At 47.3% G+C, this 17,416-nt stretch overlaps 1 protein-coding gene across 1 annotated transcript in view; it reads right to left on the bottom strand.

Annotated features, from left to right (window-relative positions):
* Positions 1-16,073, bottom strand: part of LOC147668212 (ARF GTPase-activating protein GIT1-like) — a gene marked incomplete at both ends in the record, with an annotated part of 136,171 nt that extends 120,098 nt beyond the window's left edge. The window contains 4 exons of the mRNA XM_086948700.1: positions 257-299; positions 13,138-13,232; positions 15,370-15,500; positions 15,987-16,073. Coding sequence (XP_086804826.1) covers positions 257-299; positions 13,138-13,232; positions 15,370-15,500; positions 15,987-16,073 — 356 coding nt within the window. The remainder of the gene's footprint in view (positions 1-256; positions 300-13,137; positions 13,233-15,369; positions 15,501-15,986) is intronic.
* Positions 16,074-17,416: the final 1,343 nt, after the last annotated feature.

Genomic DNA, 17,416 nt, shown 5'->3' with positions numbered 1-17,416 from the left:
CAGGCCCTCATGAATGTCACCCAATTCTTGCGACATAGGTTATACTACAACCACAGACTTCTCTGAGCGTATTTAATCCTGAAAGTGCGCAATGCTACACTAGTAACAGCTTCACACTATGGTAGTACCGATAGCATAACATGCGGCAGGAAGCCTCCGATAGCAAGCATAGGATAGCAGCCTTTGTTCTCACTATCTGTAAAGTCAACAAAATAGACCAGAGAGAAGTGCCGGATGACAGGGAAGTCTGCCTCACCTGTCAGCCATCTGTGGGATGATGTAATGTCCATTCTTGTGATCTGCAACAGACAAGCAAAGGGAGGACCATGTTTTAGCCAGATACTCATATATTGCATTATCTTTTCATTTATTAACATTATTCAATACAGTGAAAGACCGTGTGCTTTTCAAGCAGAAATGTTTTTGCATTCGGTTTAGCTAACATATGTTAATTTGAAGAGTTGTAGCAGGTATACATAAGACACAGGGAGAGTGTGTTGGGATGAGAACAGGCACACAAAAGCAGCAGCTCAGTCGATGGTACATTCGCAAGGAATGAAAATGGAGACATAACTGAAGCCGAAGATGGAGCAGAGCTCCTACGTCACCTGCAGGCTCCACACCAAGGAGTTGGCCTTTGGCATGGATTCGAATTCTGTTAAGAGTTTAGGCCTGTGGCTGAGATGACGCGAGTTCCAAGGATGAGGGCAGAGCACATTAAATGTGCAGAAGGGGTTTCCGGTTCTGTAAAAATATGGATGTAAAGCCATCGAAGAGCACGCGTGGAAGAGCATCTGAAAAAATCCTTGACTAGATGGGAAGACATGGATAGCCTTGAACAGCACAGAGAGTTTACACTGGCGCATACTCCTAAAAGCAAGCTCACTTACAGGGAAAGGAGGTGGGGCGACCACAGTGGAGAAAGAAAAGAATGCACATTGCTAAGTTGTTGACTCTATATAGCATAAAAACAGGAGTAGTAACCCAACTGCTCATGACTAGAGAAGTAATGATGGACTTTGCAGCATTAAATAAGGGGTGTAGGTGGGTCAGTCTAATGTTCACTACATATCTGCCTGGTGTGGAGGTGCTAAAAGGGTCCAGAAGCTTGTGCGAGTCTAATAGCACTTCAAACGTCTCTGGAAGCAGGAAATTGTAACTTTGAAAGATTTGAACATGAGAAAGGTAATGTTAAAGAATTTGCAAAAGTCATTGGCTGGACAGTTAGACGATGTAATGGCAGTACAAGGGGATGGGTGGGAGGACAGAGGAGGGAATGGACAGTCCTGGACAGAAGCTCAGAGTGAAGTCAGGGGGATCCAATGATTTCATGGTGGTCTTTTGATTTATTGAAGGCAGTAGCTAGGGTGATAAGAGCTATTTGAAAATCCTCCAATTAGTCAGGTGGAAATAATTTCAGCTATTTCCAAAGATGTCATCAAATCATCATTTTACAGAGCACATCTTCATCATAATAGGACAGGGAAGACAAAAGGCTTTACACTGTATAACTGTGGCGTTGATGGCACAGTGGCAAAGATATCTAAACAAGCATTTGCAATGCAATATGTCTCGTATTAGGAAAGTTTGAGCTATTGGTATTGTAAATGACAAATTTTTTATTTAGGTATTGTTTTTTAAAATAGCGAAATTAATAGCTTTGTCATTTACAACGCCAATAGTTATAACTTTCGCAAATGTGACACCTATAGCATTTGTAATGCAATATGCGTTGTATTTACGTGACTTACATGTATTGATATTACAAATAACAATGGTTTTTAATTTTTTTAAATAATGAATACTTAAATAAAAGTTATTGTAATTTAAAATGACAATAGCTTACATTTCTGTAAATAACATTTGTGAAGATTATGTTCAGTGTATTTTATTGTGACGAAAATCCAAGAACATATGTCAAATATTAACATCTTTTTGTTACATTTGTAATAAAGCTTGAAACATTGAGATAACATATTTGAACCAGTTGTTGTTGAATGGTTGCACAGATTGATGCTGTGGTGGAGCTCAGTGATGTTGTGGTGCCACAGAGTGATGCCGTGGTGGTGCTGAGTGATGCTGTATGCTGTGCTATGTTTTGTTTTGCTATCCTAGGTTTTGTTTTGTTATGCTATGCTGTTTTGTTATGCTATGCTATGTTGGGTTATGCTATGCTATGTTTTGCTATGCTATGCTATCTTTTGTTATGCTATGCTTTGTTATGCTATGCTATGTTTTGCTCTGCTATGCTTTGTTATGCTATGCTATGCTTTGTTGTGTTTTATTATGCTATGCTTTGTTTTGCTATGCTATGTTTTGTTATGCTATGCTATGTTTTGTTGTGTTGGTATGCTATGCTGTGTTTTGCTATGCTATTATGTTTTGTTATGTTTTGTTCAGCCATGCTAGGTTTTGTTTTGTTAAGCTATGCTGTTTTGTTGTGTTTTGTTATGCTATGTTTTGTTATGTTATGTTTTGTTTTGTTATGCTATGCTATGTTTTGGTTTGCTATCCGAAGCTTTGTCTTGTTATGCTATGCTATGTTTAGTTTTGCTATCCTATGCTTTGTTTTGTTACGCTATGCTATGTTTTGCTGTGTTTTGTTATGCTATGCTATGTTTTGTTGTGTTTTGCTAGGCTATGCTTTGTTATGCTATGCTATGTTTTGCTCTGCTATGCTTTGCTCTGCTATGCTTCGTTATGCTATGCTTTGTTTTTCTATGCTATGTTTTGCTGTGTTTGGTATGCTATGCTGTGTTTTGCTATGCTATTATATGTTTTGTAATGTTTTGTTAAGCCATGCTATGTTTTGTTGCGTTTTGTTATGCTATGCTATGTTTTGTTGTGTTTTGCTAGGCTATGCTTTGTTATGAGATGTTTTGTTATGCTATGCTTTGTTTTGGTATGCTATGTCTTGTTATGCTATGCTTTGTTATGCTATGGTATGTTTTGTTGTGTTTTGTTATGCTATGCTTTGTTATGCTATGCTTTGTTTTCCTATCCTATGCTTTGTTTTGTTATGCTATGCTTTGTTATGATATGCTGGTGAGGGTGGGTGGGTGAGTGAGGGTGGGTGAGTGAGGGTGGGTGGGTGAGTGAGGGTGGGTGGGTGAGTGAGTGTGGGTGGGTGGGTGGGTGAGTGTGGGTGGGTGAGTGGGTGAGGGTGGGTGGGTGAGTGTGTTAGAGCGAGGGTGAGAGGGTTGTGAGGTTGTGTATCCTATGCTTTTTTTGTTATGCCATGCTAGGTTTGCTATGCTGATGAGGGTGAGTGAGTGAGGGGGTGTGAGGGTGAGGGTGTGTGAGGGTGAGAGGGTTGGGAGGGTGAGGGTGTGTGAGGGTGAGGTTGTGAGGGTGAGTGAGGGTGTGTGAGGGTGTGTGCGGGTGACGGGGTGTGAGGGTGATGGGTGGTGAGGGTGTGAGAGGGGGTGTGAGGTTGAGTGAGGGTGCGTGAGGGTGTGTGAGGGTGAGCGGGGGTGAGGGTGAGCAGGGGTGGGTATGTACACAAAAATCAATAAAAATATGTTGAAATAAAAAAAAGAAAAAACTGCAACGGTGTACACAATGTCACCTCTCCCACTGCACACCTGGACAGTCAGTGTACGGAACCGCCTTTAAATAAAAACCATTTGCACCTCGAAAACAAGTCCATCTCCTCCTGGGCAGGAGGCTTTAGCAAGCAAGCGCGGCCACACGAAAGCTAAAAGTGAAAGTTTATTTCACTGCACTTGTGACTCCTCTCCCCCATAGCCACCTAACCTTACATTTAAGACCATACAGTGGAGTAACTGTTATATTTTAATGGCATTTCCCCATGTGCGTACCGGTAACCACTGGCTCAAATTATGCCCCTCTCCAGGTGCCTGCGTTACGCCCCTGGGTTAACAGAACCCCGGAGTGTAGACACAAAAAACACTCAAATGAGTTGTAAAAGAAGAGACGTACAGTAAACAGCGTAAATTTATAGACCTCCTGCGGAGTAAATTGTGCTTGCTTTCTGGACTGCTCCCATGTGTTTGAATAGTGCAGTTGGAAAGAGCATTTGGTAATTTGTTGCAAAAAAAATAATGTTTTAATGCTCTGTGTCCTGTATTTTGATACTAGGCACCTCATAGTTGAATGGTTTTGGCATGGGCCTTTTCAGGATATGAACGTTAATGCATATTAACACACCCAAAACATTTACGCTTTGAGTAGCATATATTTTGTAGAAGAGGGAGTGGGAGGGAGTAATGGGGACCATTAAAAGGAAGCGGGTGAAGAGCAAATGAAGGGAGATAACGTTTACTGCAGAAACGTGTTTTGGGAGTTGGGGAGGAGTGCTGTGTCTGCCTGCTGTTACAGTGGCGGGGCTGGTCTGCTTCCTGTTAAGAGTTGTCACACCATTTTAATTTAAGCGCGGGGAAGTAACCGAGGACGTGATTACATTCTTCTTAATGTTGTGCCTTGTTAGAAATGACAAACAGGATGTTCAGTGTTTGTAAGAATGTGCTTTTATATATTTCCCATAAAGTATGAGGTTTTTTTTCTTCATTTACCCATGTGCGTACCGGCAGATACTAGCTTAAATTACCCCCCCCCCCCCCCTGCAGGGGACTACATTAGCCCCTGTGTTAAGCTGATGAAAGTTAAGTATGCTGGCCTAGGGAGTGTACCCTGGTGACACCATGGGTGTAGAAAAGAGTAACACACTTGCAGAAATGTGTCCATTCTGAATGGATTCTAAGTACGTACGTGTATGACATTTAGCTTGGCCACAATGCCTCTTGCTATCACATGCCTTTTGTTTGCTACATTTTTAGCCAACCTTCAAATGGTACGGTTTTACACAATGTCTTTATTTTTGGTGCGCAGTGTTCCTTCCTTCGACATCATCCACCCTAAGGGCGTTGGTAAAAAGGAAAGGAGAAAGCGGTTCGTAAAGGCGAGGACGGGGCAGTAAAGGCAGCTTAGGCTGAAAAAAAGAGAGAGATGGGGGGACAGAGTGTGAAGGGAGCATGGGGCCGAGAGAAGGAGTGGGTAAGGGAGGAGAAGGTGTTGGAAGGGAAGAAGTAACAGGGAGAGAAGAGCCGATGAAGAGGGGAGAGCATGTGTGTTAGGAGGAGAGGGGGAGTGTAAAAGGTAAAGCATGTGGGAGATACCTTGGAGGGTAGGACATTGTTAAAGGTTGAGGAAGGTGGGAGGAAGCAAGCGAGTACGATGGATGGAAGGCTTGGGCTGTGTGTGAGGGGGTCGTCGAATGACAAGTCAGGGAGATGAGGCAGAGGGAGGAGATGGGAAGGGAAAGCCGGAAAGATGGGACTAAACAGGTAGAAATGTGAGAGGATGAAGAGGAGTCCGACAGGTGAAGGAGCAGAGAAAGCGAGTGAAAGTGTGGAGAGCCTAAGTGAGAGGGTGTAGTGTTAGAGAGTAGGGAAGAGTAGAGTGCAGACGCGGAGAGTGGAGGCGTGGGGGTAGCAGTTTGTGGTATAGAGCAATTTGCGCAGTTAGTTAAGAATTAACAAGCTCTTGGCATTGCTGTGGAGGGGCGTGGCGGGAGCGCATTGCTCCAAATGGTGGGTTGTGACGTGGCTGTTGTTGTTGTGCTGAAACAGTTTCACCGACCAGAGACTTGGAGACCAGAGTTCGAGCCTAGGCGTTGGCTCAACGTTAATCTCCTAAACTACTAATTTAAATACACAAATCACGGGATCGACTAATTAAAAAAAAAAAAAATAACAGCGATCTCGAAGTGTTGGGGTTAGGGGGAGACGAAGTAAACAAGCATTGGCCGTGAAAGAGACAGGCCTTGAAAGTGCGGCCTTGAGACTTGGTAAAAGCTTGCGAGAATGAGAACAAAACAAGGAGATCGAGGGATAGAGAGGAGGCGGGGCGGGGAGCAGAGCCGGGGAAGTACATGCGAGTCATGGCCTGCGGCCGTGAATAAGTGACGGCGGGGAGCGGGGCAGCGGAAGCCTTTGATGTGGCAAATGCTGCTGGCAGGGGGAAGGCTCGGGCAAGCTCGTGCACGAGAAGCTTGTCACGTGATTCGCTTCTCGTGAACTGTTGGAAATCTGGATCGTAAAAAGTCAGCTTTGTGGATGGACGGCATTAGGTCTATCTACGAGACCTAAAAAGGAGGGAGATACCCTAATTCTGAGAAAAGGGACGGGGTAGCACTGTAGAAGAAACAAGCATCCCTTCTCAAAGGTTCAAAGATAAGTGGGACAACAAAAATTCTGTGATTAGGGAACAAACCTCAATATGGATCATGTGCTGAGGAAGTCTCTAGAATGCATCAAAGTCAAACATCCAATTTCATCAACAATACAGTGTGCACAAAAATACCAATAAAGTACATAAAAGAAATAACTGATATAAAAATGTTGCATTTATTTTATGAAATCATACTTCATACATGATTAAAAACATATCCTCATTAGAGAGGTTACAATATTGTACACATATGGAGCTCATTGTCAGCACCGAGAGCATCTCACAAATGGATCCAAAATGTAAAACCACTAGTTTAAGTTTCACTTCTGATGGGATCAGTCAACATGTTCTGTCCATTACATTCCAAATTTGTTAGCAACATTTTCTAAATAAGTTTTCTAAATACCCAGTTTTGTTCTTTTAGTGCAGATATTGTCTAGGCAGTCGCTTCTCAGTGGATTGTGGTTAAAGCAAATGCTATTCTTTTTTTTTTTTTTTTTAAAACCTTTATTTACGAATGCACACTACACAGCGTCTGCCTACAACCCCGCAGGGCCGGCCGCTATGACATAAACAGGCTGAGTGAAAGTAGATTCAGAGACAGCACGTTGTTGAAGCAAATTATCAAGTCCACATTATCGGTAAAGCATAGTTTTATACAAAAAGGATAAGAAAGGTTTAATTTTATGTTTCTGTTGAAAGAACACCTAACACACAAACACATGGTATCATAGTGGCAAGGGTTGCTGGAGGTGGGGGGGGGGGTAGGAGATGTGGAAAGGAGGGTACTGGCAAGGGGGGGTTGACGCGTGCGGGAAAACAAAACGTGTAGCAGGATTAAAGGAGGAACGTAAATCATGGAGATGAGGGGAGAGGGACCTCATAGTCAAGCGGAGGAGGACAGATGTCTCCGCGATAAGCATTCCACTGAGCCCAAACTCTGGACCACTTCCCTGGGCGCCCACGAGCCTCATACACGGTCTTTTCTCGGAACATGGACCAATCCATGTTCTCTTTCCAGGCACTTAACAATGGCAGTCTAGGGGAGCCCCAGAGCTGCGCGATATCTCTCTTTGCGACCATGTTCCCTAGGGTAACCCAAAGCGTCTGGGCAGCATTACAATCAGACGGTTCCCACACATTCAACAGACAACGACGCGCTTCGGGAAGTAGTGGGATCCTCGTGACACGACTCATGACATCATGCACCCTGGACCAGTACGCTGCAATCATCGGGCATTCCCACAGAACATGAAAAAAGGTGCCATCCATCCCACAACCACGCCTACATCGACCATCCGAAACCAACCCCATTCGCACCAGACGCATCCCAGTCAAATACACACGGTGGAGGATTTTCAGCTGGACAAAGCGAAGCCGTGCCGGGATAGCCACCTCCTTAGGGGAGGACACAGCTGACTGCCAGTCCTCGTCGTCTAATTCGAGTCCGTCAGCCGTCCAGGCAGCCCGGAGCTTCTCAAGCTGGTCAGCTCTGTTGTTGATAAGCTTTTTGTAGATTAAGGAGATGGTGCTATCCGGGACGTGGCCGTCAAGAACTCGATCCTCCAAGGGGGAGGACTGTGGGATAACGGTACCCGGTGGAAAAATGGAAGATAAGGCGTGCCTAACCTGCATGTACCGAAAGTGCTCTCTATCATCGAGCCGGTATTCCAATTTCAGGGACTCAAAGGACTTGACCGCGCCCCGTGCCCACAGGTCCTCCACCGTGCTGATCCCAATCATGTCCCATTTCTCAAACCCTTTTGTCTTCCACAGGTTCCCCAACCGCTCCGAATCATACAGTGGTGTCTTACGTGTCAGCCTACCACCCCAGCCCGTGGCAACGGTAGCATCCCTCCACGCCCGCACTGCACATTTCGTCGGGCCCGTGAGAAGCCGGTAGGGTGCCTTCGAATACAGAGCCCTATTGAAATTGCCACCAGGCAACAATAATTTATCCAGGGCAAAAGCGGGTGCGGGCTCCGGAGTATAGGTCGCATGGTTGATGGCGCTAAGGTGCGAGGCCCAGTAATACCGTCTAATATCCGGCAATGCGATACCCCCGTCATACCAGGAGAGCGTGAGCTTGGATAGGGCAATGCGGGCACGGCCATCCCAAATAAGTTGTCGCTGTAGACTCTCGACCTCACGGAAATAGCGAGCCGGAACAGGGTCAAAGAAGTTTTGCAGGGCGTAAAGGAATCGGGGGAGCGACATCATTTTAAAGAGTGCCGCCCGGCCCAATGGAGATAAAGGCAGATCGCGCCAACGTCGAAGCGGAGCATACAAGTTCCGCTCGTAGCGGACCGAGGAAGACATGGATACATAAATCCCCAAGTACTTGAAGCCATCGGCCGCTACCAGAATGGGGAACCTACGGGGTAAAGGCGGCAACGAGCCAGCTATAACGTAAACACAGGACTTGGTCCAGTTAATGACAAGTCCCGAATTCTTACCGAAAGACGTGAGGACGTCGAAGAGAACGTTGAGCGATTTCTGAGGGGAAGTGAGATAAAGGAGAATATCGTCCGCATACAAGGAAACACGATCCTCGAGGTCTGGGGACCATCGGATCCCTTTAATGGAGGGTTCCCACCGGAGCCACGCAGCAAGGGGTTCGAGCGCCAATGCAAATAGGAGCGGGGAGAGCGGACAGCCCTGACGTGTGCCACGGCCTAAGGGGAAGGGATCCGAGCATCTACCATTCACAGCGACCTGGGCAAGTGGCCGTTCGTAAAGAAGTTTGACCCATGCGATGAAATTGGGGCCAAAGCCAAATTTAGCGAGGGCCGCCCACAGATAGGGCCATTCGATGGTGTCAAATGCCATTGTAGCATCGAGGGACGCAACCACCGCCGGCTCGGCGAGGATTGGAGCTCTCGCGAGAACGCTGTGGAGCCTACGCAGATTGAGGGCAGTGTTCCTATGGGGGATGAAACCGGATTGATCCGGGTGGATCAGGTCGCAAATCACCTTAAGCAACCGATTGGCCAGAACCTTAGCAAGGATTTTGGGTTCCGCATTGAGTAGGGAAATAGGGCGGTACGAGGCGCAGCGGTCACGAGGTTTGCCGTCCTTATAAATGACGACTATGGTAGCGAGGCGCTGCTCAAGGGGGAGGCAACCAGCCTCAACCGCCTCGAGAAACATTTGACGCAGGTGGGCGGCCATCTTGTCAGGACAAAGTTTGTAAAGTTCAATGGGGAGTCCATTAGGGCCCATCGCCTTTCCCGAGTGAAGGGATCGAATTGCGAGGGCAATCTCATCGACAGTAAAAGGGGTCTCCAGGGCAAGGCAATCCTCCTCCGATACAGTGGGCAGGGCGATGTCCCGCAGCAGTAGCCTGGAATCGGCCTCATCTCGATCGCTGACAGGCGTATAGACAGTTCGGAAGTGGTCAACAAAGCAATCAACAATTTCACTCGGATCAGAGACACTCTCACCAGATTCACGAACAATGGAAGGAACAACACGACTCGCACGTTCAGTCTTATCCAGCCACGCAAGGAGCTTGCTAGCTTTGTCACCCACATCATACAGTCGGCCCAGTTGATTCGCCCGCATCAATTTGGCAGCATCCGTGACACAGGCTCTGTAGTCCGCCTGCTTCAATTCCAAAGCGTGCAGCAAGGCAGGCGTGTCATTCCCACCCAGCTCACTTTCAAGCGCAGTAATTTCGGTTTCAAGAGCCACAACAGCCTCCCTCTTGACCCTACGCTCTGCGGCAATGAATGATAGGGCGGAGCCCCTAATAACCGTCTTGAAAGCCTCCCAAAGAACAGTGGGGGAAGTGACCGAGCCCATATTCTCAGAAAAGTAGCAATCTACTGCCTTAACCAACTCTGAGCGGAGCCTGGGATTACGGAAGTGCCAGGGGGGAATCGGGGGGACCCTGTTACCAAGTAAACCGCCTACAGAAATCGTAAGCAGCAAGGGGGAGTGGTCCGAGATACCACGAGGAAGATGTCGTATCTCTCGAACTGTGGACAGAGTGGAGGCCAGCATAAGAAAATAATCAATACGGGAGAGGTACCATGCGCACCAGAGTGAAAGGTGTATTGCTGGAGTGTGGGGTGCAGTGAGCGCCAGACATCTACCAAGCCAAAAGTATCAGCCATCTCACTGAGCCACATCTGGGACTGCAACAACACCCTAGGGGGAAGTCGATCACATTCACCGGACATTACAGAATTAAAGTCCCCACCCAGGATTAACAATCCGTCCGGAAGCCCAAGGAGAGTCCTGCTAAGATCAGCATAAGTGGTAGCCTGCAGTCCCGGAGGAATATAGACAACAACAAACACGATCTGTTTACCCTCCCACCTCCCAGACACAGCAGCATACCGCCCACGGTCATCAAGGACAACCTCGTCAATAGCAAGAGCAAGGGAAGACTTTACCATGATACCCACCCCCCGAGATCCTGAAGTGAAACCAGCGTGTGCAACCAGGCGATAACCCCGGCGGTCTAAGGCCTTGCAAGCATTTCCAATCAAATGGGTCTCCTGAAGGAATACAACATCTGGGGTGTGGCGCCTCAAGAACTGCAGTACAATGCCCCGCTTAATCCTATCACCCAAACCATTTACGTTCCAAGAAAGAACCCGCATTTCACCCCCCCATTGCGGCACATACATTCCACCCCCACCCACCAGCAAAGCCCACAGTTCAAAGTCATTGCAAAATGTGAAATACCATGAAAACCAAGACAGAACAAACGAAACAAAACCCAACCAAGTCCCCAGAAACCAACCCCAAAACCGAAACCCATCACAACACCCCCCTCCCTGCACCCCTGCTGACTAAAAAGCCACCCCCAACTGCAGTGTGCCTGTCGCCCCATAGTATCTACACAAAGAACCCCCCGAGGAGGAAGGGAGAAATCACCCGTTCCCGCACCGTCACGGGCAATAACATGGAGCACAAAATTAAGTTACACAGTATATTGCATAGTCTCAATCAGAACCTCAGGGGCCCCAATTACTCCTGGGCCGTTGCACCACCTTCCGCGCCACCGGGGCCTCCTTTTCCAAAGTCATCCGCCGGCAGCGAGTCCAACCAGTCGGCAGCACGTTCAGGCTGATCAAAAAAGTAGGCACGCTCTCGAAATTCGACCCGTAGCCGGGCCGGAAACAGCATGGCGTATTTCAGTCCCCGATCCCTCAAGCGACGCTTCACTCCAAGGAAACTTGATCTTTGCCTCTGCACTTGGGGAGTGAAATCGGGATATATGGAGACAGAGTTATTGTCATATTTTAAAGGGCCGTGCTTGCGGGCGGCCTGCAGGATGGCGTCTCTGTCCCGGTAGTGAAAAAGCCTCGCAATAATAGGCCTCGGTGGGTTTCCTGGCTTCACTTGTCCTCCTGGAAAACGATAGGCGCGCTCCACAGCAAAGAACTTACTGAGTCCTGCTGGAGCTAGTTGAGCGACAATTAGTTCCTCGACCAGCAGGTCGGTCGATACAGCACCATCGCATTCCGGCACTCCGACCAGGCGTATGTTGTTCCGCCTGGCCCTATTGTCATAGTCCTCCATCCGTTTGACCAGCAGATCATGTGAGGCACGCAGATTACCAATCTCGGATTGCGCCTCAGCCATGTCCGTCACTAGACTCGATGCTTTAAGATCCAGAGCCTTCACCCGCTCGTTCGTTTTGGCTAAATCGGCCCGAATAAAAGTTACATCCACCGCCACCGTGTCTATCTTGGACACGACGGCTTCGAATTGCTGACTCATATCGGCCTTTAGTCCAGTGATGGCAGCCAAAAGATCATGGAGCGATACCTCTGACGAAGATGGCATGTCCGTTTGAAGTCCTTCAGCACCAACGCTTGTGGCCCCGGGGGAGCCTCTCGGCTGGGTGTAGCGTACGATCATGTTGGACTGGATCGATCCCCCCCGGGTCGCAGCCTTCCGGCGTTTTTCGGCCTCCGCTTTAGTCGCCATCTCACTTTCAGTGTTGGCCGGATAACCAGGAGATGTGGCGAGAAGGAGGAAAAGTCTCGAAACTCCAACGTGCCAGTGAAATGGGAGTATCGCGACCTCCGTGCCAGTCCTACGGAGGAGAATGTGGGCTGTGAAGGCAACAGGCGCAGGCAGAGTAGGAGGAGACAAGAACAAAGAGATGGAAACCGAAAGTGAAAGCAACACACCTCCGGTGGGCCAGATGCCAGTCAGCCGTTGTTGTTCAATTACAGGTCGGCCTCAGTGGGTAGCCGAGTCCCCGGTCGCGCCCGCAGGCAGGCCAAAAAGTTGCAGATGTCAGAAAAATGGTCCCCGGGGTCCGATTTCGACCAAAATAGGAACGTTGGCATCAGTGAAGATAGCGCTACAAAAGCCCGTCAAACTGACCAGGATAGGTGAAGGATAAATAAAGAAGGACGGCGCGGGTCTCGGGAGCTCTCTGCTCACGCGACCATCTTGGATGCCCGCGTAGCTCCTCCCCGCAAATGCTATTCTTATTGTTTGAGCACAACCTGCAATATTCAGATAGTTAACGTGCAACAGGTGACATAATCCTAAAACATTGCTGGAATCTACTGAATTTGTAAGCATGCTTGCGATTTTCTTCATATTTGGCTGTTAGAGCTACACTCCTAAAATAAACGACGGGTCTAAGTCTGTTCTGATATTTTATGTTTAAACAATACCTAAACAATGTTAATTTGACCTCCACAGTACACCTGGTTATACTCCCAAAATATGTGCAAGTGCTTACATTTAAGGTGTCTTAAGGGGGTCTCCAAGTACTTTTAATAAAGAGTGTACTAGGGAGAGAGAGAGGGAGTTGATAGTGCGAGTAGATATTGTATCTATGAAATGCGGTTCTTTTGAAAGGCGCAAGAAATGCTCTCAGTTAATATGCGAAGAGCGTCCTCTCATAGGTGCACCTCTCATAGGATCACACACTTTAAGGGAAGAAGCAATGGCTTTTGAGCCACTCACCTGGTTTACGCCCACACAGATAGAATGCCAGTCTGTCCGTCAACTCGTACTGACCCTCCACCAACCGGTCGGCTAGCTCGTTGTGCCCTGCTTGCCTGCAGAAAAAGGACACATGATTAGAAGTCGAAAGTGCTGCCTACAGAAAGATGAGCATGTCAGTGAGTCCTTATGCGCAGAGGAGCAAAAGCACACAGATTATTCATTCAGTGACTGAGTGGACAAGCAGGAGAATCTGGGAGGAATATTGTATCCGGAGTCTGTGAGGATTCCTCGAGTCGCGGGTGCCAGGGGGCTCAATGTATTTGAGTGGAGGAGGTCTGAGGGATAAATAAAGATTTTGCCTTTCCTGTCCTATATGAACTGATGCTACGGTTCCTGTAGAGAGAGTTCCAAGGAGAAATAAACACCCATATATGGCCCTGCTTCACAATACTGCTGACAGCTAAATGAGGTACACTTGTCTTGGATAACTTCCCGCCCGCCACAACACAAGAAGTCACCTGTGAAGTACACTACAAATCCCTACCTATAGAAGCCCTGTATTTTCAGGACCGCCACAAGATTTAAAGAAATGAAGAATGTACATCTGCAGACATTTGCACCAACAGTGTTCACACTCAGATTTTCATTTGCCTAAGAATTACATTAAGAACTCTCGGTAAACGCCATCAAAGTGTGCTACCATGACTCCATACCTCACTGTGCCAAGGCAGATTTCAGCTTTCTCTGCTTCTGGTCGTGCCATTCAGATAAAGCAGAGGTGCAGACATTCGCTGCAGGTTGGACAACCCATCAGCCGACTAGGTTATGTGGTGTAACAGCTACTGAGACATTCCCAGCGACTGCTTCTGCCTCATGAACATATCGCCTCCAGGAGCCCTTCTAACATTCAGTACCTCCCAGGTTTGGGGACAACACTGCAGCGCCCCCGGGGCGTGCAGCTTAGATCTACCCCGTGGCTCTTGCTTCCACCTTAGAGCCTCCATCTTGGGTCCACACTGCTACACAACACTGCTTCGAGTTTGACTCGGCCCTAACAAGAAGAGCAGCCGGGTTGGCATGCTTAGCTCCATACTCACCACCAATAGATCTGTTCTCTGTGGGAGTGCACATTACCCAGCTGAAGGCTGCAATATACCTGCTCAGAGTGTGCAAGGGAAGCTTTTATAGTTGATGCCACTGTGCTACCTCTTCACTGTGTGTGGGTGTATCTTGAAGTACGGCTTGCACTGTAGTAAAGAGCGTTCGCACACTGTGCTCCTCTCGCACCATATGCTCCCCTACGTGATAGTGACAAGCGTTTTGGCTCTTGCGCAATGGAAACTTTTGATCAAGCTTCCCTATCACACACCACATGTGCAGCATAAGCTGCAACAGTGCTGGGATCACCAACACACAGAACAGTTACAGAGCCTGTGGCAGAACTGCAAGCTTCCTCACAGCAACACAACAGGTACAAGTACGTCTTCACTACGGCCACCTCATAGGCTTCACCCCGCACGTGTCGAGTTCAAGTTTGCAAACAGCTTTTAAGTATAAGGAAGCACATTGACTGGCAGTGTAAATGCCATCCAAAGACCTGCTGCTGCTATACATTATATCCAGACTGGGCCAAACCAGGCATTTCGATATCCAACGCAACGAAAAGGGCCTCTAACTTCTTGTAGGGCAGTACAGTAATCTAGTTATTTCGAAACAAACAAATTACAAAACATTTTTGAAAATACAGTTCCATTGGTCTAAATTTACTCTACAGCTCAAACTTAGATGAGCAAACTGCCTTGGTTGCAGTTGTATTAAATCTGTTGGCTAGCTTTTGGAACAGGTGACTTTCAAAACTGGGGAAAAAATCGTGATGTTGCGGGTGAATGGGTGGGTGGGAATAAGTGAGGGGTGATAATGAACCAGTGGTTGCGCGGCAATGGATGTGTGGATGACTGGACCCTACTCAACGAGTGAGAGCTGTACAAACACCAAAACAAATAGATGGTCAGACTAGACACCGAGAATCGATTTGCAAAGGTCACGGATGAGTGTCTTAACAGTAAATACAGGAAACCAGAGAAACAGTTCATTACCAAGATAGGAACTGCACCCAGTCAGATGCCACCTCAACCATCAGTACAGAAGGCCTCTGAAGGCAGACTCCACTTCTGATCCAAGTTTCTGACTCGCATTAAATCACACCACACCTTTTCTACAGCTCTGCTGGCAGTGAGATTCTGTGCTCACCTTGCATAGTCGATGGGGCTCCTACCATTGACATCGGGAGCTCCTGGGTCCGCTCCGTAGACAACCAGCAGCTCGGCCTGGAGTATCTGCCCTGCCTTGGCAGCCACATGCAGAGGAGTGGTTCCTTTTTCCTGGAAGTCACAAGAACACAAAATAGGTTAGGAGTAACCGACAAAACTATGGTATGCATCTTGCGGCGGAGCAACATAAACAAAAGCAATAAACCACCCAACCAGACGCCTTTAAACACTGAACATGAATGGGAAGGAGGGTACTGTGAAGCATTTTATCATTATTTTAGTATTTCCCCAAACACAACACTAATTATATGCCCCAGAAGCAATAGACACCCTTATTGCAAACTCAACAAACCATTTACAGACTTTTAAAGGATGAAAGTGCTGAGGTTTCAAACCTGTGAGCTTGGAGCATGCAATGTCAGAGGTTACACCTATAAAGCCACCTTTTTGGTGGCACCCAAAGTCTTCTATGGTCAAGGAGACATTTCATTCCAATCACACTTCCAAAACGAGCCAGCCAGGGGAGCAACATACTAACAATTTTCATTAATCAGTTACCTCGATTATTAAGGATATTAATAACAAATGTTATAATACCGGATGGAAGAAGTTAGCCTGAGCACCCAGGGACAGCAGCCGAAGGCAGGTTTCCAGACTCCCTGTCCGAACACTGGAGTGAAGTTGCTGAAAGACAAGAGTTACAAGTGTTACTAACACACAGTACACCTACATTTAATATCCTGCTGCCCATGAAAGCACCACAGAGGGTTCCTCTCGCCTGGTCTTGACTTGAGCCCCATGCACAGACTCTGCTACCAGACCAGTTCTAAAGCACACAGAACTTTGCAAGAGACAAAGATCAAGAGATATCCGATGTGACCTCTGCTATGTCAACTAGACAGAAAAGTCCTGCACTGTTTACCCTTGCCTGGCCTTTACTGTTGCTTCCTTGGGAATGTCTTGGACCCATTTAAAGTCATGTATTCACTTTCTTATTTCCATCACAGCTGAGAGAATACCGTATTCCCATAATCAGCATTTGAGAGCAGGAAAACTGGCACTTGAAAATATGACGATAGGGAACAGTGTCAGATCCGCCTGTCACTATAGCAAAATAATATCTGAATTCTTGGATATCGCAGGATATCAAACATAACAAAAACGCTGTGGGACAGTACAGATAGTATTTAAAAGGCCAATGTTCAGTACTAGTGAGACCCTAAACAAGAACTTCTCATGAAATTCATCAGGGCTCGAGTCGGGATACCACACAGGTGGATGGCGTCCCCCCACTTATTTTACTGGGAGTTCGATAACTGGAGCAAATGGAGCCACACATTCACTCTTTGGCCTCTCTGGGGCGAGATCGGAACTCATTCAGATCGCTGCTCACGCGCTGGCTTCTCTGATGCAATCGCATCTAAGGGGTGAGCGAGGGGAGGCAATGAGTCTGATGGTGCAAGCCACCTGTTGTGACGTCACTTCCTGTCGTGACGTCAGCGTCTCCCCATTTCTTTTTTTAGGACTTGTGCCCTGAAATTCATGTATAGTGTCATGAAGGTCCATTACATGCCACACTGCCTAACAGGTAGGCAGGGGGCGAGACCACGGGCACGTGCAAAGCTCTGAAGAATGAGTAATAATAAGCACTGATGGTGAAAGGGCATCACCAGAAACATCCCCATGTTATGCATTCCAGAATAACTGTACTCATCGCCCAGTGCTCGATTTGTAAAACAAAAAGTGCGGGGCCCAAAGATTTGCTCAGAAACTTACGGCCTGCACTACTGAATATTTGCCAGTCGAGTGCCACAGTTGTTCAGTCTAGATTCCACCTCATGCCTCTTTAATCCCCTAATCAACACTCCCTGCTCATTATCTCATTTATGTAGGCTTCCGCTTTCATCCTTTGTCACGGTTTTCTGTCTTTCTATTACTCCCTTCTCTCCCCCTAGGTTTTAGTTCCCTCTTTTATTCTGATTCGAAGTCTGATTAGGGAAAAATAAGTGCTAGTCTCTAAAAACCAA

Source organism: Lissotriton vulgaris, unplaced genomic scaffold (assembly GCF_964263255.1).
Source record: "Lissotriton vulgaris unplaced genomic scaffold, aLisVul1.2 SCAFFOLD_4766, whole genome shotgun sequence".
NCBI classification, from domain to species: domain Eukaryota; kingdom Metazoa; phylum Chordata; class Amphibia; order Caudata; family Salamandridae; genus Lissotriton; species Lissotriton vulgaris.
The sequence above is the reverse complement of the archived record's forward strand: the minus strand, read 5'-3'. Positions and strand labels throughout refer to the sequence as shown.